The sequence below is a fragment of the Micromys minutus genome (genome assembly GCF_963924665.1).
Source record: "Micromys minutus genome assembly, chromosome: 21".
Classification (NCBI taxonomy): Eukaryota; Metazoa; Chordata; class Mammalia; order Rodentia; family Muridae; genus Micromys; species Micromys minutus.
This window is the reverse complement of record NC_137956.1, coordinates 31,886,400-31,909,205: the sequence shown is the minus strand read 5'-3', so window position 1 is coordinate 31,909,205 and position 22,806 is coordinate 31,886,400. Positions and strand designations below refer to the sequence as shown.

Genomic DNA, 22,806 nt, shown 5'->3' with positions numbered 1-22,806 from the left:
GCTATTGCTTAATAATTCTTTGCCTGTTTGTGAAAAAGGAGGGAAATGTGGTTTGGGACTAAATGTAGCATGACTAACATATTATTAGACAGTATTTAAATTTTTTACTGCACAATTAATATTCTAGTATTTTGATGATGGCAATATAAGATAAATGTTTCTCCTTTTAAACTGTTCTAAGCTGCAAAAGCTAAAATAAGAACTTTCTGAAGTATTGGATTTTCAATTTCTACACTAAGACATTTCTGGTATACCCAACATAATTTAATATCTGTAGTTAACATGGCATTTGTCAGCTCAGGTAATTTACCTCTTAATTTTGGAAGACATCAGTCAGCTGTACTTACTACAGTCGTAGTTGTCTCCATTAGTGGATACATCTAAATGATAGGAATCTAGGTTTTGTATCAAATACCTAACCTCCCCCTTTTCCAGAATTTCTGCACCCCATTTTGATACTTAAATATCATATAATGTAATGAATTTGTTTCACAATGGCTCTGCTAGTAGAAACACTGTTTGGAAGTCAAGGAAAAGGAGGAAGTGTAGGAAATGAAAAATGTATATGTATTCAGGTTTAACTACCAGAGATGTACTAGCTTTAATATTTTCTGTTACAATGAGTGAATTACAGCTCATGTTTTTGCTGCTGCCATGAGTTACTTGTTTCACGGGTTATTTTACGGCTTACAGGGAAACAGTATTGGAAAAAGAGAAGCCTTAGTTTTGAAAACTTTTCTATTGCTTGGGTGTGGGCCAGGTCACGTGGATTGGGTGTGGGAAGTTTCAGTGTTACAGAACAGACCAGGAAGCTCACTGAAAATTATCCCGGAGCTGTTGTCAACAAACTTTGGAAAGAGAACACAGAATTTTTATTTAAAATGGATTGGTTAAACATCTTTAAAGATTTTTTCAGTAAGTTATTTTGTTTATTAAGTTCATAGTTTTCTTGTTACAGAATTTGAATTGGATTTTATTTTATTTTATTTGTGAATTAAAAGGGAAACTTTATGGAAAGAACTCAGTGGGTTTATGTAAGCCTGTGCTTCATGCTGTTTTTGTAACATAAGGTAAATGGCTGGTGATGTTTTCACTGCTATTAGTTTGAAATGGTAAATGATTTAAATGTTTCATTGTGAATGCTTAACAAATAGGGAGAGGATCTACATGATTTGGATGTGAAGTAGAAAGTTGTAGTTCAGTAACTCAACCTTGCACAGGCTTTTGAAATAAAGTAAGTCAGTTCTGAACAAATCCATTTACTCTCAACCTTTAAAGTAACATGATGGGTTTGTTGTTGTTGTTGTTGTTGTGTTGTTGTTTTGTTTACTAGATTTTACTTAAGCTTTGTTGGAATAATGTCAAGATAACATTTAATAAGAACTCTAGTAAACTACAAGTATTAATTTATAAGTAAAATACAATGTTGACTTGGCTCTGCTGGTGGCATAAGTGTGTGCTTGATTGTATCTCTTTGAATATTAGCTAAGTATCTTTGCAAAAGTGAAGAGAGAAATTATTCTAGAACTCTCTTATATACAAGAAGCTTAAGGAAACAGTAATTTAATGAGAGATTCCAAACGAGGAAAAAAAAAAAAAAAAAAAAAAAAAAGGTCAAAGCAAAGGAGTGAACACTGTTAGAAGAGAATGTGGTTATTGTAATGCGTGGGCTCCTTTGTTTTCTTGTTCCTGATTCCCTAATTCTCTCTTCTAACTCCTATTTACTTTTTAGAAAACAAATACGTTTTTAGATCTTTGAGATTCCAGCTTTTTAAAGCTAATTTTCTTTTACATATTGTGTGTGTATGTGTGTGTACATGTCTATGTGCATGTGGGTGCATGGTATAGAGGCCAGAGGCTAACCTCAGGAACACCACCTCTTTCCAGGGAGACAAGTTCTCTCATTGGTCTGGAGTGTGGATTGGGCTGCATTGGCCAGCCAACACCCCAGCAGTCTGTCTCTGCTTCATTAGCTCAGGGATTATAAAATGACATTAACACACTTGGCTTTTTTTTTTTTTACCTGGGTTCTGGATAAAAAATGAGGTTCTTGTGCTCATAGGACAAGTATGTTACCAACTGAGGCTTCCCTTCAGCTCTTTATTCATTAATTGATCAACATGTTTTTATAGAGAACCTAATGCAAGCTGTATAAAGTCAGCTCGATGGTTTGGCACGATTGCTCAGCACTTGTTATCAAGCCTGACAACTCATGATCCCTAGAACTACATGGCAGAAAGGAAGAACTAAATTCCTCAAATTGTTCTCTTACTTCAGCATATTCATGTGCACATACAAGCATATAACATGCCAAAATAAATGAACAAATAATGTAATAATTTAAAAAAAATTGTATAAAATGTTAACTTGCAGAATATGATAGAGAGTTAGATATAGCAATTATTTGTTAATAATGTAGGTAGGTTTCTATATCTAGGTACAGTCATAAATGATTTTTTTTGTTTCAGTTTTTTATTTTGTTTTTTTGTTGTTGTTTTTGTTTTTGTTTTTTAGAAACAGGGTTACTCAATGTGGCCCTAGATGTTCTAGAACTCACTTTGTAAACCAGGCTGGCCTCAAACTCACAGAGATCTGCCTGTCTCTTCTTCTCAAGTACTGGGATTAAAGGCATGTACCACTGTGCCCAACATGAGTGATAATTATTAATAATCCAGAAATTATATTAAGAGATGATGTATATGTAAAGCATATGTTATTGGACAGTGACTCAAAATATTAACTTATAAATAGAGTGACAAAGCTGTTCTCTTATTGTGTCTTAGGAACTTAATCCTAACTGTATTTGAAGTCAAAGGGCTAAGATTTTAGTTTTGTAAGCAAAATATTCTGTTCCTCAATCCCTATAATACCGATGTTTATTTTGCCAGGAACCTTGTCAGAGTAGAGACAGGTTTTTCATTCACCTAACTTCTGAATGGACTTGAAAAATAAAGAAAACAGTCATATATGTTCTTCATTTGATAGCCAGGATACTTCGAAAACAAAAATTAAAATGTTATTTTAGATAAAACAATTATAATCTGTGATTTATCTCATGTAGACAGATGAACAGATGAAGTACAAAATAGCCTGTAATGAATAGATTAGTATATATTGTATTTATAATAAATTAGTTCTACTCTCAGATAAACTATGTATTAGCCAAACTTCCTGTTTGGGATCAACAGTTGAGCAAGACTAGATGATCCTGGAAAGTACCTTCAAGCTCTAGAAGTCTTACAGTCTTGACATTACAAATAAATAGTCTTGTGTGTGTCATGGGAATCCGGGGAAGTCCAGAAGGGAGAAACAGGTTTTGAAGAAGTGAGAACGTTAGAGCAGAGTGAGATAATAATTCAGTGAGGAATTGGATGCAGCTGTACTTTCTCTGAACCGATTCGGTTGAGCATTTACTTAGTGATTAAATGAAAGAAAGCTGGTATTGGAAGCAAAACCTAATTTAAAAAATTGATAAAAATCAGCCTGGGAATGGCCGACACAAAGGAAAAATTTAGTAAGAGCTGCTGTAGTTGTGTAGGTTCAAAAATCCATGGTGGCCTTGATTCAAGTCTTAGAGTTACTCAGGTGAGGGCTTGCAGCAGCTTCTTACATATATTCTGGCCAGTTAAATGTGGCAGTTTGTCCAGTTGGTATCTGATGCTTTCAGACTCTGACATTAAGTTGATTAGGTATTTGAAAGCAGTTTATATAAGGAAGAGTTATTGGTACAAAGATTTGCTTGAGAAGAACACTATCATATAGAGATTGAGTTAAAATTTTTTTTTCTTAAGGTTTCACTTTGTAGACCGGGTTGACCTCAAATTTATAATTTTTTTTTTTTTTTGCTTCTGCCTCTGGAATGCTGAGATTAAAGGAGTTTACTACCATATTTAGCTGGTTCTAAAAAGCTTTTGAGGAACTTACAATGCATTGTTCTTGTTTAAAACATTGCTATAAGGGGTTAGAGAGATAGCTCAGTGGATGAGACCACTGACTGCTCTTTCAGATCTGGGTCCTGGATCCCATCTTAGCACTACTTGGTGGCTCACAACCTTTTATAACTAGTCCCATGGGATCTGTTGTCTCCTTGTGGTATGCAGGTGCATACATGTGGACAAAAAAAACACACATATACATTAAATAAGTAAATAATCTTTAGCCAGATAAGGTGGTGCAAATCTTTTAATTCCAAACCTCAGAGGCAGAGGCAGGCAGATTTCTGAGTTTGAGGCCAACCTAGTCTAAAGAAGAGTTCTAGAACAGTCAGAGTTACATAGTGAGACCCTGTGTCAACCCCCCCCCCCCACAAACAATTTCTAGAGAAGACCAAATAGACAAAAACTAGATATTTTAAAGGTAGCAACAACAACAAAAATATGTCTGCTTCAGAGTTATCTCCCTCCTCAGTGTTTGCATGTGACTATTTTCCTCCCAACTGTGGCCAGGTTGGTCAGCTGTGTCATGGTAAAAGAAAGTTTATGTAATTCTGAAAAATACCAGAAAAACTGATAACTGCTATTTGTGTGCCTACTATGTCCTGGGTATTATCCTAAGCACTTAAATATACACTTAAACACTTTTTACAACACTTTGTAATATAGGTATTTACATATCAGCATTTCATGAAGCCACTGAAGTTTAAAAATAACTTGGTTAAATTAAATAAGATGACAAGGGGACAATATAAATTTAAGTCTTTTTATTAAGTTTTCATACTATACCCTTTAAGAGTTATGATCAAAACAAGAGTAGCAATGAAATAAAATAATTTGGAAAAATAGACTAATTGAAGTTAGGATGATTGTGGTGAACTAAATGCTAGATCAAGATGTGCTATGAATGTAGTGGGGTTTTGTTTGTTTTTTTAAAACAGACAGAATCTCGCTATGTTGCCAAGACTGTCTTTGAATTCCTTGGTTCATTCAATCTTCCTCAATAACTGAGGCTATAGACATGAGCTACCATGTATCAGCTGTGGTACCTAACATCAATTAGGAGGTGGAGATCTTTTGGTAGCGACTAACTTATTAAGGCAAAGCCTTCATGAGTTAGATTAGTGCCATTGTGTAAAATAGTTGCAAGCTTGCTTAATTTATCTTTTCTAACATGTGAGTTCTGGACTATAAGAAATAAAACATCAAATGAGCTTGCACTTCCAGCTCCCAGAACTATGAGAAACAAAATTTGGTTAATTGCAAGCTATGTGGCTTGTATATTGTAATAAGCAGCCTGAACAAAGAAAGATAGGACTTTTGGAAAAAAAATAGTAATATTGATTCTGAAGGAGATCTAAATGAAAGGATCTAATTGTTAATAATTATCACAATAATGATTAAATGACTTAATACTTAAAAATGATTTTGTAAAGTATTTTTGTATCAGCCTTTGTTGATAGCAGATTGTAATGTCTATTTTCTGGTAAAGGAAACAAAGTTGTAAAGGAGAATAATATAGCCTACTAATTACACATACATTGTTTACAAAAATGTATTACTGGTACTTATTGTGTGTGCATACTCTTTAAGATTAATGCAGATTGTTTATAATGTGTTCTCACTTGAGATATTAGTTATTTTTCCCCCAGAAATCTTTATTCTTTATTTCCTGATTATATGTAATTGGAATGTGTGTGTGTGTGTGTGTGTGTGTGTGTGTGTGTGTGTGTGTGTGATATAATATAATTGGAACATCTGTAACTAGTTATAGACATTTTCTTTAGGATTAATAGTCATTTGGAAGCTATTTTCAGTTAAAAGTTTAAACTACTTTATTTCACTGTACTGTTTACTCTGTATGTCTTCTCCATATATAGTTTTCCATGGTGTAGTACATGCAGAAATATTAGTGAAACACAAACACTCCTCACTGAAAGGTGTGCCTTATATTTGGCTTAAAAACAAAATAAAACAAAAAACTTGGGGAAATAAAACCTGTTAGGCTGAAGTACAAGATCCTGGAACGTTTTAACAAGAAGTGCTTAAATGTCCTTGCAGTGGGACGGGAAATTCATTTTACTGTAGGTACACTATCACTGATAAGGAAGGACTTACTTTGCTATTTCTTCCTTTCCACTCCTGGCCCATTTAAATTCCTCTATTACTGCTTCCTTTGTGCTTCATTTCTTAAGATGTGCTGTTTTCTTATCTCTCATTTCTTTTGTAGTTTTTAAGGTTTTCCTTGGAAGCTACCTTGAAAATTACAGTTATCATTTTGTTTTTAACAAGTTAATCCCAACGTGGTTTGAACGGTATAAATAACTGATTCTTCATATCAGCACATATTATCTCTTTACACACTGCCTATTTATTTACTTAGGTTGAAGGTGTGATTCATGTATTTTAAATCATATAGAAACAAAGGAAAAAGTTGAACTAATATTGACTTTATATTTACCTATATAGCTACCTTTACCATTGTTCTTTATTTCTTCTCTGTTTTTAAAATAAAGTTTTGAGCTTCTAATTACATTTCTACCTTCACTTCTCTCCTGTGCCTCCCAAGCACCGTTGCCCTGCACCCACCTTATGGTCTCTTTTTCTTTAATTGCTGGTGGTGTTGGTGTGTGTGTGTGTTCCTAAATATACAACTTGCTCGTTCTGTATAGTGTTACTTCTATGTATATTTCCAGGACTGACCCTTTGGCATTGGATAACTAACAATGTGCTCTTCCTTGGGAAAGACTTCTGCTGTTAGTATTACTTAGTTCCTTGACTAGGGTTGAGGCTTCCTGAACTTTCCTAAGTTTCGTGTTAGCATGTCTCTATTGGTGGTTTTTTTTTTTTTTTCTTTAGTTGTATGACTTTGTTTTTTTTTTTTTTTTTTTTCTGGCTGATATCTTTTTTATTTCCATCTGGAGGACTACTTTTTTACATTCCTTAAAAAAAAAAAAAAAAAAAAAAAACCACAAGTTTATTGATGATGAGTTAAGAATGTCTTAATTTCTTTCTGAGGAACTGTTTGATATTTGTAAAGTCTGTATTATTATTCATATGGCTAATGAAATCTTTTGGCATTGTCTCCTTAAACATTCAGAACCAAAAGAAAATGGGGGATGGAAACCTCCATTTTTATAATTTGGCTGTATGTTTGTATACTCTTTTAATATTTGACCAAGCCATTTACAATTCTGTCTTGGACTTTACCTTTTTAGAAGTTGTAGGTCAGCCAGAGGTTTTTTTTTCTAGCCTTTTCCACAGCATGTGTCCTTCCCTGACCACATTTGTGATCATGTTGGTTCCCAAGAACATACAGGAAAATAAGTACCTTATTTTTCTTATCATCTTCCTATTCCAGTGTTTTGATCTTTCTTCCTTGTCCCAGGCATTCTTTTTCTCAAGCTACTGTATCAAACATGATTTTATGTGAAATCCACTTAGGACAACAACGTAGCTCTGGAATCAGGGATCTGACCATGTAAATTCTGTCAGTCACGATTCCTTAGTGAGGTCTGTAGGTAGCTATCCTTAGAGCAACCCTGCGCCCCCAGGCGGAAGGCCTATGCGTGTCAGTCTCTTTACTTAACAAAAGCAGCACTTTCTTCACTTAGCCTCCTTGCCCTGCTGCTTTGCTTTCTTTACCAGATTCCAGGATTTACAAAATTGAAACTAACAGTGTTTGCCAGCTCATTAACTGATCTTGAGGAAGTTCTGAAAATTCTACTCTGCCATTTTTAGTGATATTACCTGCTGAAAAGATTTTTCATAATGATGACTTCCTTAACCAGAAGTAAGGAAATCAAGGACACAGTTGATTTCTAATGGTGTCTACTGATAGAACTCTTGTGTTGGGATTCTAGGTAGCAAGAGTTTAAATCTTCAAATAAATCTGAAAAATCTATATACAAGTTAAAAATCAAAGTATATGGTTTTTTGTTTTGATGTAGAGAATGCCAACTATGCCATCTTGGGAAAATATTTTCAACTTAGGACTTACTAATTCATTCATCAGTTACTTTCTTCTGCTCACTAATGTATAAAATACAAGCTCTGGGGATAAAAGGAAACTTTAGTTTTTTTAAAAATTAATCATTTTAATCATAATTAATCATTTATATCTCATATGATATCCTACTTCCCGGTTACCCCCTCCACCAACCCCCCATCCCATCATATGTCACTTCCCGATTATCCCTCCTCCCACATCTGCCCTCCCCTTTACCTGTATTAGAGTGCTCCCAAACTACCCACACTTTCCCACCCCACTGCTCCAGTATCCCCCAGTGTGGGGCATCAAGTCTCCCCAGAACCAGTTGCTGTCAAGCAAGGCCATCCTCTGCTACATATGTATCTAGAGACATGGATCCCTCCAAGTACACACCTTGGTTGGTGGTCTAGACTCTCGGAGAACTGGGTAGTCAGGCCAGGCTCTGTTCTTCTAATGGGGTTGCAATGACCCTCCTCCAGTTCATCCACTAGCTCCCCTACCAGGTTCCCAGAGCTCTAACTGATGGTTGGCTCCAAGCATCCACATCTGCATTGGTCAGTAGCTGGCTGGACTTTCTCCGGATCCACCATACTAGGTTCCTGTCAGCAAGCACCTCTTGACCACAGCAACTGTGTTATATTTGATGTTTGCAGACATGGATTCTCAGATGGGGCAGTCCCTGATTGGCCCTTCCTTCCATCTCTGTTCCATTTTTTTGTCCCTGTTCTTCCTTTGGATGGGAACATTTCTAGGTTAAAATCTTTGAGGTGGGGGAGGGGTATCCCCATTCCTCTACCAGGGGCCGAGCCCATCTGCTGGAGGAGGTCTCTATAGGATCTATTTCCCCATTCACTGCACATTTTGGCTATAGTCATCCCTGTTGGGTTCTGGGAACCTCATGTTTCCCTGTTGTCTGGAACCCTCCTGTGGCTATCCCCAGTTCCTGATTCCTCCTGCTACATATTTTTCGATTTCCTGACCCTCTGTCTCTCTCACATCTCCTCCAGATCTTGATGCTGCCCCCTTATTTCCTCTCCCTTCTTTCCCCCTCCCTGATCCCCTTTCCCTCCACCCCCCACAATTGTCCTCTTTCCCCCTCAATGAAGGACTGAAGCGTCCACACCCTGGTCCTCCTTCTCCATATGTTCTGTGGGTTGTATTATGGGCATTGTGGGCTTTTGGGCTAATATCCATTAATTCCTGGGTACATACATAACCATGTGTGTTCTTTTGTGACTGGGCCACCTCACTCAGGATATTTTCTAGTTCCATCCATTTGCCTGTGAATTTCATGAAGTCATTGTTTTGAAAGCTACATAGTACTCCCTATGTATATGTACCACATTTTCTGTATCCATTCTTCCCCTGAGGGACATCTAGGTTATTTTCAGCTTCTGGCTATTATAAATAAGGCTGCTTTAAATATAGTAGAGCATGTGTCCTTGTTACATGTTGGAACATCTTTTGGATATATGCCCAGGAGTGGTATAACTGGGTCCTTAGGTAGAACTATTTCTAATTTTTCTCAAGAAGCACGAGACTGACTTCCAAAGTGGTTTTACCAGCTTGCAACCCCACCAACAATGGAGGAGTGTTCTTCTATCTCCACATCCTCACCAGAATCTGCTGTCACCTGCATTTTTTATCTTAGCCATTCTAATTGGTGTGAGGTGGAATCTTAGGTTGTTTTGATTTACACTTCCCTAATGACTAGGGATGTTGAACATTTCTTTAGGTGCTTCTCGGCCATTTGATATTCCTCAAGTGAGAATTCTTTGTTTAGCTCTGTACCCCATTTTTTAATAGGGTTACATGGTTCTCTGGAGTCTACCTTGAGTTTTTGTATATTTTGAGTATTAGCCCTCTATTGGATCTAGGGTTGGTAAATATTTTGCCCAATCTGTGTGGGTTGCCGTTTTGTTCTATTGACAGTGTCCTTTTCTTTACAGAAGCTTTTCAATTTTATGAGGTCTCATTTGTTGATTGTTGCTCTTAAAGAATAAGCCATTGCTGTTCTGTTCAGGAAGTTTTCTCTTTGGCCAAGTATTTGAGGCTCTTCCCCACTTTGTCTTTTACTAGATTCACTGTATCTGGTTTTATGTGGTGGTCCTTGAGTTACTTGGACTTGTTCTTTGTACAAGGAGATGAGATCAGTTTGCATCCTCCTACTCTAGACCTCCAATTGAACCAGTACCACGTTGAAAATGCTGTCTTTTTCCCCACTTGATAGTTTTGGCTTCTTCGTCAAAGATCAAGTGACCATAGGTGTATGGGTTCATTTCTACCTCTCTGTCTCTGTACCAATACCATGTGGTTTTTATCATGACTGATCTGTAATACAGCTTGAGGTCAGGGATGGTGATTCCCTCAGAACGTCTTAAATTGTTGAGAATAGTTTTCATTATCCTAGGTTTTTTGTTATTCCAAATAAATTTGTGAATTGCTTTTTCTAACTATGAAGAATTGAGTTGGAATTTTGATGGGGACTGCATTGAATCTGTAGATTGCTTTCGGCAAGATGGCCATTTTTAATCCTGTTAATCCATGAGCATGGGAGATCTTTCCAATTTCTGAGGTCTTTTTTGATTTCTTTCTTCAGGGATTTGAAGTTGCTGACATACAGATCTTTCACTTGCTTGGTTAGAGTCACACCAAGGTATTTTATATTATTTGTGACTATTGTGAAGGGTGATGTTTTCCTAATTTCTTTCTCAGCCCTTTTATTCTCTGAGTAGAGGAAGGTTACTGATTAGTTTGAGTTAATTTTATATCCAGCCACTTTGATGAAGTTGTTTATCAGCTATAGCAGCTCACTGATAGAATTTTTGGGGTCACTTATATATCATCTGCCAATGGTGATATCTTGACTTCCTCCCTCCCAGTTTGTATCACTTTGATCTCTTTTTGTTGTCTAATTGCTCTGGCTCGAACTTCTAGTACTATATTGAATAGGTAGAGAGTGTAGGCAGCCTTGTATTGTTTCTGATTTTAATGGATTGTTTTGAGTTTCTCTCCATTTAGTTTGATGTTGGCTATTGGCTTGCTTTATATTGCTTTTATTATATTTTGGTATGCACCTTGAATTCCTAATCTCTCCAGTACTTTTAATATGAATGGATGTTGTATTTTGTCAAAGGCTTTTTCAGCATCTAATGAGATGATCATGTGATTTTGTTTATATAGTGGATTACATTGATGGATTTCCATATATTGAACCATACCTTCATTCCTGGGATGAAAACTACTTGATCATGGTGGATGTTCATTTTGATGTGTTCTTGGATTCAGGTTTCTAGAATTTTACTGAGTATTTTTGTATTGATATTCATAAAAAAATTTGGTCTGTAGTTCTCTTTCTTTGATGGGTCTTTTGTAGTTTAGGTATCAGTGTAACTGTGGCTTCGTAGAAAGATTTGGGTAGTGTTCCTTCTGTTTCTGTTTTATGGAATAGTTTGAGGAATATTCGTATTACAGCCTTAGTCCACGGTGGTCCGATAGAATACATGGGATTAATTCAATATTCTTGTATCTGTTGAGGTTTGTTTTATGTCTGAGTATATGGTTGGTTTTTGAGAAGGTACCATGTGGTGCTGAGAAGAAGGTGTGTGTGTGTGTATATATATATATATTTGTTTTAGGGTGAAATGTATTGTAGATATCATTTAAATCCATTTGGGTCATGACTTCTTTTAGTTTTACTTTGTCTCTGTTTAGTTTCTATTTCCATGATCTGTCCATTGATGAGAGTGGGGTGTTGAAATCTCCTACTATTATTATGTGAGGTTCAACGTGTGCTTTGAGGTTTAGTAACGTTTCTTTTACAAATGTGGGTACCCTTCAGTTGGAGCATAGATGTTCAGGATTGAGAGTTCATCTTGGTGGATTTTTCCTTTGATAAGTATGTAGTGTCCTTCCCCATCTTTTTTGATAACTTTTGGTTGAAAGTCTATTTTGTTGGATATTAGAATGGCTACTCCAGCTTGTTTCTTGGGACCATTTGCTTAGAATTTTTTTTTTCTCATTCTTTTACTTTATGGTAATGTCTACCTTTGACTCTGATGTGTGTTTTCTGTATGCAGAAAAATGCTGGATCCTGTTTATGTATCTAGTCTGTTAGCCTATGTCTTTTTATTGGGGAATTGAGTTTATTGATGTTGAGATATTGGGGGCCAATGATTGTTGCTTCCTGTTATTTTTGTTGTTAGAGGTGGAATTATGTTTGGGTATCTTCTGTTGGGTTTGTTGAAAGACTATTACTTTCTTGCTTTTTCTTGGGTGTAGTTTCCTTTCTTGTGTTCGACTTTTCCTTCTCTTATCCTCTGTAGGGCTGGGTTTTGGAAAGATACTGTTTAAATTTGATTTTGTCTTGGAATACCTTATTTCTCTATCTATGGTAATTGTGAGTTTTGCTGGTCACCTGGGCTGGCATTTGTGTTCTTTCGGGGTCTGTATGACATCTGCCCAGGATCTTCTGGCTTTTAGATTCTCTGGTGGAAAGTCTGGTGTAAGTCTGTTAGGTCTGCCTTTATATTATTTAACCTTTTCCCCTTACTGCTTTCAATATTCTTTGTTTTGTACATTGGTGTTTTTATTATTATGTGACAGGAAAAAAACCTTTTTTTCTGGTTCGGTCTATTTGGAGTTCTCTAGGCTTCTTGTATATGCACAGGCAACTCTTTCTTTAGGTTAGGTAAGTTTTCTTCTAAAATTTTGTTGAAGATGTTTGCTGGCCCTTTGAGTTGGGAATCTTCACTCTCTTTTATATCCATTATTCTCAGGTTTGTTCTTTTCTTTGTGTCTTGGATTTTTTGAATGTTTTGAGATAGGAGCCTTTTGCTTTTTGTATTTTCCTTGACTGTTGAGCTGATGTCCTCTATTCTGTCTTCTGCCACTGAGATTCTCTCTTCTGTCTCTTGTATTCTGTTGGTGATGTTTGCATCTATGACCCCTGCTCTCTTTCCTGGGTTTTCCTTCTCCATGGCTGTCTCGTTTTGAATTTTCTTTAATGATTCTATTGCCATTTTTAGATCCTGGACAATTTTGTTCAATTCCTTTACCTGATTGATTGTGTTTCTCCTGTATTTCTTTAAGGAATTTATGTGTTTCCTTTTTAAGGGCTTCTACTTGTTTACTTGTGTTTCCCTATATTTCTTCAAGGGAGTTATTTATGTCCTTCTTAAAGTCCTCCATCATTTTTATAAAATGAGAGTTTATATCTGAATCTTGCTTCATAGGTGTGGTAGGGTATCCAGGACTTGCTGTGGAGGGAGAACTGGGTTCTGATGTTGCCAAGTCAAATTGGTTTCTGTTGCTCTTTGTTCTGGCACTTGCTTCTTGCCATCTGGTAATTTCTGGTGTTAACTGGCCTCCCTGACTCTGAATGGAGTCTGTCCTTGTGATCCTACGATACTGTGATCCTGGATATGCCAGAATATGTGGAGAGTGGAACTGCAACTGGGGTGTGGGTTATGTGGGATTGGGCCTGGCACTGGGGCTCTGGTCTCTGGCACAGGTGGAAACTGGAAGGTGCACAGGTCTTTTGTTGTAGGGAATCTGCTTTCCCTGGGTCCCAGTGGTCCCTGTACTCTGGGTTTGGGTGTTGCTACCGTCTCAGACCAGCAAAAAAGGAGCAATGACACAGTGTTCTTCTCAAAGCGGTTTATTCAGGAATCTTACAGCATGCAAGTTAAAATCTTTTGTCTCCCCCCCCTCCCTCTCTTCCTCTCTCTTTCTCTATCTTCCCGCCCCCAAGCGCAGTCCCTTTTATCCTTTCTCAACTCCACCTCCTCAGTCCATGTTGCGTAGCTGCAGTTCATAGGTCATCTGGCCTGATCTCGCGTCATGGGTGCGCCTGCGCAGCTCGCACGGTGGGAGTGGCTAATCTGGGGGGGTGGGACTGCCGCCACAGCCGCTTTCCACGTTTCGGGCAAGGTTTAGGGTATTACCTGTGAAGCTGGGTGTGTCAGAATACCCGGAGAGTCTAGCTGAAACTGGAGTGTGGGCTAACTTTATGAGAAATCATGAAGAGCTTGCCTGTGATCTTATTTGTCACATAAAAAGATTAAAAGGCTAATAATTGTGTGTTACACATATAACACATACTTAGATTGAGATTGACCCCCAAAACTCATGTTTGAATACTTGGTTCTCATCTGGTGGAGTTCTTTGGAAAGGATTAAGAAGTGAGTCCCTATTGGACAGGGTGTGTCATTGGTGGGCTTTGAGGTTTCAAAAACACCCTTCAGCACTCTACCTTAAGGTTGTGTTTTAGCTCTGAGCTATTGTTCCTCAGCCCTGTTTGCTGCCTGCGTGCTTCTGTGCTGCCCCCTCCCCTGCTATGGTGGTCATGAACTCTAACCCTTTGAAACTGTAAACCCTAACTCTTCTGTAAGTTGACTTGGTCATGGTGTCTTATAGTAATAGAAAAGTAACTATGATACTGTTTGCTAAAAATGTGTTGGCTCCTTGTGCCTTCAGGGTAACTAAAAGCAAGATAAAACCTGGTATCTCCACCTTCATTTTCTATTGCTTTTACTGTGGGTTTTGCTTCTGTATCAAAGTATGTTAATCGAGGAGTGTCTGTCTGAAAAATTTGTGATAGATACCAAATCAGTCCTATTCTCTTTAAGGCTTAAGGCACAAAGATAAAAACTCAAAAGTTCTAGGGGAGTTAGCTTTTACAGTATTTTGTTCAGATACCCAGGTTTTACTCAAAGTCTTTAGCCATTGTCCTAACCCTGCAGCCACCTTTTCTAAGAGCAGTGAAACCAGTCAACACACCGCCTTAGTAATAAATCATGGAAGAAAGAGTGAAAGATTCTAAGTAGGAGTGTGCGGTTGATGAGAGGCTATGTGTAATGGCATTTGCTGCTGAGCCTGACGACCTAAGTCTGATTCTCTGGACTTACACAGAAGGAGAGAACCAAATCCTGAAAGTTTCCCTCTGAACCCCTCACATGGATACTGCTATTTGTGTAACATTGGCCTCCAAAATAGATAACACACCTTTTTAAAAGGGGAAATACAAGCAAGAGTTGAAGAAGTTTAAAAGAGAAAGTAAAAAAAAAAAAAAAGATTATAAAAGAATGATAGGGGCTGGTGAAGTAGCTCAGTGGTTAAGAGTACTGGCTACTCTTTCAGAGGTCCTGAGTTCAATTCCCAGCAACCACATGGTGGCTCACCCATCTGTAATGGGATCCCATGGCCTCTTCTGGTGTGTCTGAAGACAGTGACAATGTACTCATAAATAAAACAAATAAATAAATCTTTAAAAAAATGACTACAGTTTAAAAAAAAGAATGATAGAATTTTCAAAGACTAGCTAGAGCTCGGGTCTAACACACAGTAGGAAAGAACGCGCTCTCAGATGTTGTTTTCTGACTGCATGTGCTAGGCTGAGTAAATATATACATAAGGATGTGTAAAACTTACTAAAAGAACAACAAAGTAAATTAACTTTAGTACTGAAGAAATCTGTGGTTCTTTTAAAAAGATTATTGATGATTCTAAGTAAGACAAAAATAAGGATAGAATGGAGTCTCAGAAGAGAAAAGGTGATTATTAAGAACACTGAAGGATCAGAATTTGGGGCCTTGGCTGAATAAAGACTGAGAGTAATATGGTGGTGTTTTGTTTTTAAGAATATAGGAAAACATTTAGAATAGTTTACAGGTTTCAAAATTAAAAAAAGGAAAACATCAGATCATATGCTGAGAAATGAGCAGCCCTGAAAATATTTGGTTGCACTTGAAATATACATTTCTGACGACAGGTTCATTTTCTCGGTTCTTTCAATAAAAACACATTAAACCTTTTCTATGTACCAAGTGCCCTTCAAGCTCCCAGAGATTTTATCTATGAGCAAAATGAAAAGTTCTTGCCCTTGAGGAGGTTTTATGTGAGTTGGGATGAAGGGAAACAAACGAGTAAATAATACCTTATTTTAAAACAGATTTGTAGGGTGATCTGGCTTTGGAAACTAAGAAATTAGTAAATGAGATTACCTAGATATAATTTTATATGTATATCAGGTACTAATTTAAATAGTTGTTTCATTTTTAATACAGCTGATTACAAAATCTAGGTTAATAAACTAAGATGTCAAAGTGTGGGATTGCTGGAGTGTTTGTCTTCTTAGTTATAGCTTTGAAAGAAATAAACCATATTAATGCTTCAGAGAGAATTCATGGCAACTTTATTATTAAGCAGTTATTTCTTGGTTTTGGCAGGAGGAAAGAAGACAAACTCAGTAGTTTATTTGGCTTGGTTATAGAAGAACAACTTGTATTTTATCTCCCAAAAGATGATTCTTATGTCACAGTCTGCTTGCTTACATGTAGAGGCTTGGTTGAGGTAAGTGTATCAGGTTGAAGCTGTAGTCTTACAGCCTCCTCTTTATTTAAACAGGCATTGGAAAAGTGAAAAGAAAACCCAGTGTTCCAGATACTGCATCTCCTGCTGATGATAGCTTTGTTGATCCAGGAGAACGTCTCTATGACCTCAACATGCCTGCTTTTGTGAAATTTAACTACATGGCTGAGAGAGAGGATGAATTGTCATTGATAAAAGGGACCAAGGTGATCGTTATGGAAAAATGCAGTGATGGATGGTGGCGTGGCAGCTACAATGGACAAATTGGATGGTTTCCTTCAAACTATGTAACTGAAGAAGGTGACAGTCCTTTAGGGGATCATGTAGGTTCTTTGTCAGAGAAATTAGCAGCAGTTGTCAATAACCTAAATACGGGTCAAGTATTGCATGTTGTACAGGCTCTTTACCCGTTCAGCTCATCCAATGATGAAGAACTCAATTTTGAGAAAGGTGATGTGATGGATGTTATTGAAAAGCCAGAAAATGATCCAGAATGGTGGAAATGCAGGAAAATCAATGGTATGGTTGGCCTGGTACCAAAAAACTATGTTACCATTATGCAGAATAATCCATTAAACTCAGGTTTGGAACCATCGCCTCCACAATGTGATTACATTAGGCCTTCACTCACTGGGAAGTTTGCTGGAAATCCTTGGTATTATGGCAAAGTCACCAGACACCAGGCAGAAATGGCATTAAATGAAAGAGGGCATGAAGGAGACTTCCTCATTCGTGACAGTGAATCTTCGGTAAGTTGACTTTCAAAGGAAAATGAAAATAGAGCTCCACGAATTAATAAATAAAGTTGGAAAGGTTGAATGGCCAGCTTCCTTAAACCTAACTAAGGAATAGCCAGGGGGACATGATCATACTGTTCTTTCCAGTGTGCCTGTTTTGAAAAAGATAGCTGAGCAGTGAATATCTTGTTTTAATAGACTTTCTTCAGTTGTATTACATTTGCATTTCTGGAATATTTCTGTCCCAGTAAACTTAAAAATGGTGCAGACTGAGCATTGGTTTCTTCCTGGAGAGTAGGATAATGCAAATTAACTGCTATTAGAGGTAATATATAAGAAAGCAGTCATTGTAGTTCTTGCAGGAAAGCTCTAAGTATAAAAAATTGTTTCTTGGGCTGGAAAGATGGCTCAGCAGTTAAGAACACTGTTCTTCCGGAGGTCCTGAGTTCAATTCTCAGCAATTACATAGTGGTTCACAACCATCAGTAATGAGATCTGATGCCCTCTTCTGCTGTGTCTGAAAACAGCTATGGTGTACTCACATACATAAAGTAAATAAATCTTAGAAAAATAACTTAATGCACACTATTTAAAGGTATTTTGATTAACACAAAACATTTTTTTAAAAAAAAATGTTTCTTTATAAATTATTTGGTTAAAATAGCTTTTTTTTTTTTTTAAAAAAAAAAAAAAAATAAAGCAGTGACTCACCATGTAACCCTGACTGCCCTGAAACTTACTGTGTAAGTAGGCCAGGGTGCCTTGAACTCACAGATACATCATACCTGACTGAAAATAGTTTTTTATTCACCTCAACAACCTACTTGGCACCATTTAAAATATATTTGCAATAAAAGGTAAATTACGTTGCAGTACCAGCTGGACAGTAAAGCCATACAAATTGAAAACTGACATCACTAATAATCTCTTATAATTGTTCCTTTGTATGTTAAAATTTGACGGTTATTTTTCTTAAAATTTTTTCCTGATAAATGATATTACTACTTTTCTATTTACCAAATCGTGGTTAATCTGGCTTTTTGTGAATGAATTGTACAAACAGTTCAAAGAAAGAAAGTGGCATGTGTGTGAGACCGAGATGCATTGAACTTCCTGATGGGAAACTGAGAGAAGTCCGGCCTTTAACCTCTCAGGTTGCCAACAGACAAGATAGTGGAGCCCATTTCTATTAAAACCCTGGTGTGCAGCAGCATATTTAAAAGTCACTGTTCTGGACTTGACATTGTTCAGAAATACTAGGTTCAAAACGACAGTTGCAGCTGTCTCCACCTACTTAAAGGAAAGTTAACTCCAAGGATCCTGGCTTTCTTGTGGGTTAAGTATAAATACTAGCTAAAATATGATTAATTTCAGTAGTGTTATTTTTCAGCCAGAGATCTTGAATGTGTATTTTTGTTTAGCTTACACAATTAATAACTTTTCTAATTCATTGCCAATATTTAAGTAGTGAAGGATTTATAAAAATCCAGACTTTGGGGACTTTGGAGCTGAAGAGATGGCTCAACAATGAAAAGTGCATACTGTTCTTCCAGAAGACCCAAGTTTAGTACCCAGCACTGTGTCAGGTAGCTTACAGCCACCTGTAGCTGCAGCTCTTAGGGGGATCTGATGGCTCCTTGAACATCTTGACACTAGTAAACATATACCCACATATAGACATACAAACACATAAACATTTATAAAGTAATAAAAACATCTTTTAAAAATGTGGGCTTCAGATTTCCTTTTAAAATTGAAAGACCATATTGTGGAGAGATAGCTCAGTGATTAGGAGCACTTTCCTTTCAAAGAACCCAGTTTTGAATTCCAGTACCCATATGACAACTCAGACCATTTGTAACTCCAGTTGTAGGGGATCCAGTACCTCATTCTGGCCTCCACAGACACCGCTCACACGTGATATAGAAGCATACATGCAGGTGAAACACTCATACACATAAATAAAGTTGTCAAAAAGCAGTTCACATGGAGTCAATTCTTGCAAAGCAGCGATCATGTGTTCTTTAGGCCGGCCACACCCTCTTTCCTATGTCTTTCTTCTTTTGGCCCTTGTAGGAATTTGTGTTTGTTACTTTTTATTAAAGTTTAGTTGAATTCTCATTGTCTTTTATTTTTGAAAATTCAGAGTATTATGTGAGTCAGTTACTGTTCACTCTGAACTGAGAAGGGGTGGAGTAGAAGTCTGGGGTTTTCTAATGTTTCTCTTGTGCTTCTGAAAACTACTTTCTATGTTTACTACTCTGTGGGTACTGTGGATAACTGTTAGGAGACGCTAGCATCCTGTTAACCAGGTAATGGATCTTAGGTGTGCTGTCTGAGCCTCATTTTTCTCATTTATAAATTTATGTTTATTTTTAGGAACAAAGGAGAGTATATAAATAATTTAGCATAGTGACTTGTACTTAATAGTAAATGTTCAGATTTAAGCAATTATGTTTTATTTTGATGCATAGCTTTCAAAATGTTTACTTCCCCCCCTCCCTTTTCTGTTTTAGCCAAATGATTTCTCAGTATCACTAAAAGCACAAGGGAAAAACAAGCATTTTAAAGTCCAGCTGAAAGAGACTGTTTACTGCATTGGACAGCGGAAATTCAGCACCATGGAGGAACTTGTAGAACATTACAAAAAGGCACCGATCTTTACAAGTGAACAAGGAGAAAAACTGTATCTCGTCAAGCATTTGTCTTGATGCTGCTCATCAGCAGTGACTGCTACACAGCTTTAACTCATGACGTGCTGAAGACTGAGAAAGTGTTGGGCCTGCTTGGAAAGTGCTGTTTCTAACTCTGTGAGAATTGACTATATAATACACGAGTATTTTGTTATAACTCAGCCCATACTACAAATGCAGTGCTTCTCTGTAGAAGAGTTCTTTATTCTTGGTCTCTGTCTTACTGTTTTTCCCTTTCCAACAATTAAGATTTTATATTCTGAAAACAAGTAATTTGGTTCAAAAATCTTTATATAGAAGAATTCTCTTATTACTGTTTCTTTATTTCCTTGTAAAGATATCCTGTTTGCCCATAGTTCCTCTTCATATAAAATTATATCTATATGGCATATGATAAAGGACATTTCTTGTAAAGTGTTAATCTTTTCTGTGACTAAATAGCAATAATAAACAAAATATAAGAAATGATTTTCAGATACTGTATCTGTCACAAGCCATTGTAAATATCAAGTGTGTTGTTTATGCCTTAATTTTAAAAATCCATTCATTGTATCCAAGAGACCAGATAATAGGTTAGAAAAGATAATTTATAGCTAAACAAAAATTTAAGAATTTAGGGAGTGTCCCCATCCCCCCTTCACTTGGTTGGTTATTCAAGGGAACAAAGCAGTTTAGGTGGTTGGCTCTTGAAATGAAATCAGTGTTTCTAATGTTCCTTGGCCAAAGTATCTTCTCTTAGATCTTGCCATGTTTATGCCACTGTGAGATATAGTAGTCAAGGAGATGTGTGATTTTTTTTTTTTTTCCTCTCTAAACATCACTAATTCTGCAAGGCAGTAATTTAAAGTTTTCAACTTTTCATGATCCTGATCTAATATCTGATTGGATTTACAGAAAAAAAATTTTTTTTGACACTATTGAGTATTGAACCCAAGGATTCACACATGAAAAGCAGGTGATTTGCACTGAGTGAGTTCCCTAGCCCCTCATTATTTAGTTTCTTTAACTGGGACACACACTGAAATGATGTGCTATGGTTAGGTAAATTTTTTTTTTTTTGTTTGTCCTCTAGTACTTTGTGTGTGTGAATGAGAAACTAAATTACTGAGTCGTCTCATTCTGAAAATTTTAATTTAAGCAAAGTAACAAAAACCTCTAATGTCACATAAGCATAAGAGCATTGCTGTTCGTTGCTGTTTTAAACACTTTACCAAAATTATAGCTGGTAAAAATTACAGTTGTGTAGTTTCACCTTTTCCTTCATTGTAGGTGCTTAAAATTTTTAATTTAAATCTTAAAATTACTTGGATGCTGATGTTGCCACTGGGTGGCAGCCCTGACCTCTTCCACTGAGGAGTCAGCAGATATAATTGAAGCACTGATTATGAATTTTAATCTTTATTACACCTGCTTTGAAAGTTTTTAAATTTACATTTGTCTTTGAGTACTCTTTAAGATAAATGGTAGCATATTGGTTTAACATAAGTAAAGATTATATATACCTTTGGAGGTGTAAAATACTATGAATGGTTTCAGAATGAGTAGGTAGTAAACATTCTTAGCATTTGATGACACTTTATTTTTGCTTTCTCTTTGTATTGCCCCCTCCCCCAACAAAATGTACCATTATAAAAAGAAGCAGATAACTTTATCATGGACATAGCTGTTTCTGGAAACCTGTGCCATAGACCATGCTTTGGGAAGGCAGCGGTGGAGTGCATGCATCCTTTGATGCTAGAGTTTGTAGAAGGCAGAAGTGCTTCAGTCATATCTGCACTCCAACTGTAGAGTGAAGCCTAACTGTATGCTGTTACATTGTACTTCAAAATTTGATTGAATTTTTAAAATGTCTTCAACATTCTCTTTAACCAAAGGCTATTTATAAGCATGAGTTTTACTTGAAGCAATTTTCTTAGGAATTAGAACAACCTTGGAAAATGTCTTCATAGCTAGGTAGTAAGACTTATATTAGGAACATCCAAAACCTAGTGCTGTGTGTATCTTGACACACTGTGCTCTTTGTGCTAGTTTTCGACTAAGAGGTGGGTCCTGGGAAATTGCTATAACAAAAGCTTTCATCTGTATGTGAAGAGATGGTTAGTTCTCAAGTTTAAGTATATGTCATTCCTGCAGTCCTGCCTGGCTTGGGTCTATAAAAACTTCTCTAAAGTCTTGAAAGAGGTTTTGTTCTTAAACAACTTTATGTATGTGTGCAAGCTTTGTGACAGAAGGAAAAGTTGTAAGTGTTATGTCTCTTATTTGCTTATAAATCTTAGGGGACGTGAGTTGTATATTTTCATAACATGTATTGCATACATCCACTGTCCATGTTAACACATACACCTAAGACTATTAATGTTGTACAGACATCATTGAGCAAAATACAAAATATCCAGCCCAGTGTTCTAAGCCTGTAATTTTGGCTGCCCAAGAGGCTGAGGCAGGAGGATGATGAGGCATATTTATCAAGATACGAACTGAAAACGGAGTTGGGATTGCAGTTCTGTGGTAGAGTAGCCTCGATGCTAGAAGCCAGGGTGCTGTCCTAAGCACCAAACAAAGAAGCCTGGCAGTGGACAGCTTAGGTTATTAGAACATTGCATGCAAATCATCTTAATTCTCTGCTATTGCAGTCTAGAGGTTGCAAAACTATGGCTCATGAGGTGACTGTGAGAATTAGGAAATGGCATTTTCTCCTGATACACCCCATCCCTTGTCAAAAAGTGTAGAATTTTACCTGCTAATGGTATAGCCAAATATAGAAAAGTATTGTTCAACTTATGTAGTATTCACCTTAGCACTAAAACGGGAGATTGCAGATAACATTGTAATTTATGGTTTCCTTTAAAAATAAGCTGACAATGTGAGTTGAATTCCCAAGTTAGTAATCAGCTTGGAACCTGATATGGATGGTACCATTATGCACATGTGAAAGACATTCAAACAGAATAATAAAAGTCTTTCCGAACTCTTAACCCATAGTTTATAGCGATACTGATTTATTGTTTCTCCCTGATTTTCCTATTGCATGTAGAGTTTTTGGCCTCGAATATGAATTTGCCACTTTTCAGAAATAGTCCCTA

At 36.7% G+C, this 22,806-nt stretch overlaps 1 protein-coding gene across 3 annotated transcripts in view; it reads left to right on the top strand.

Annotated features, from left to right (window-relative positions):
* NCK1 (NCK adaptor protein 1) overlaps positions 1-20,162 on the top strand; it is a 59,192-nt gene extending 39,030 nt beyond the window's left edge. For 2 of the 3 annotated variants that reach the window (XM_080934642.1, XM_080934643.1), the window contains exons 3-4: positions 16,330-17,042; positions 19,547-20,162. In XM_080934642.1, the coding sequence (XP_080790768.1) occupies positions 16,330-17,042; positions 19,547-19,741 (908 nt within the window). In that variant the 3' untranslated portion in view covers positions 19,742-20,162. Of the gene's footprint in view, positions 1-832; positions 916-16,329; positions 17,043-19,546 lie in introns of those variants that run through there. The other variant, XM_080934644.1, reaches the window with a different exon arrangement.
* Positions 20,163-22,806: the final 2,644 nt, after the last annotated feature.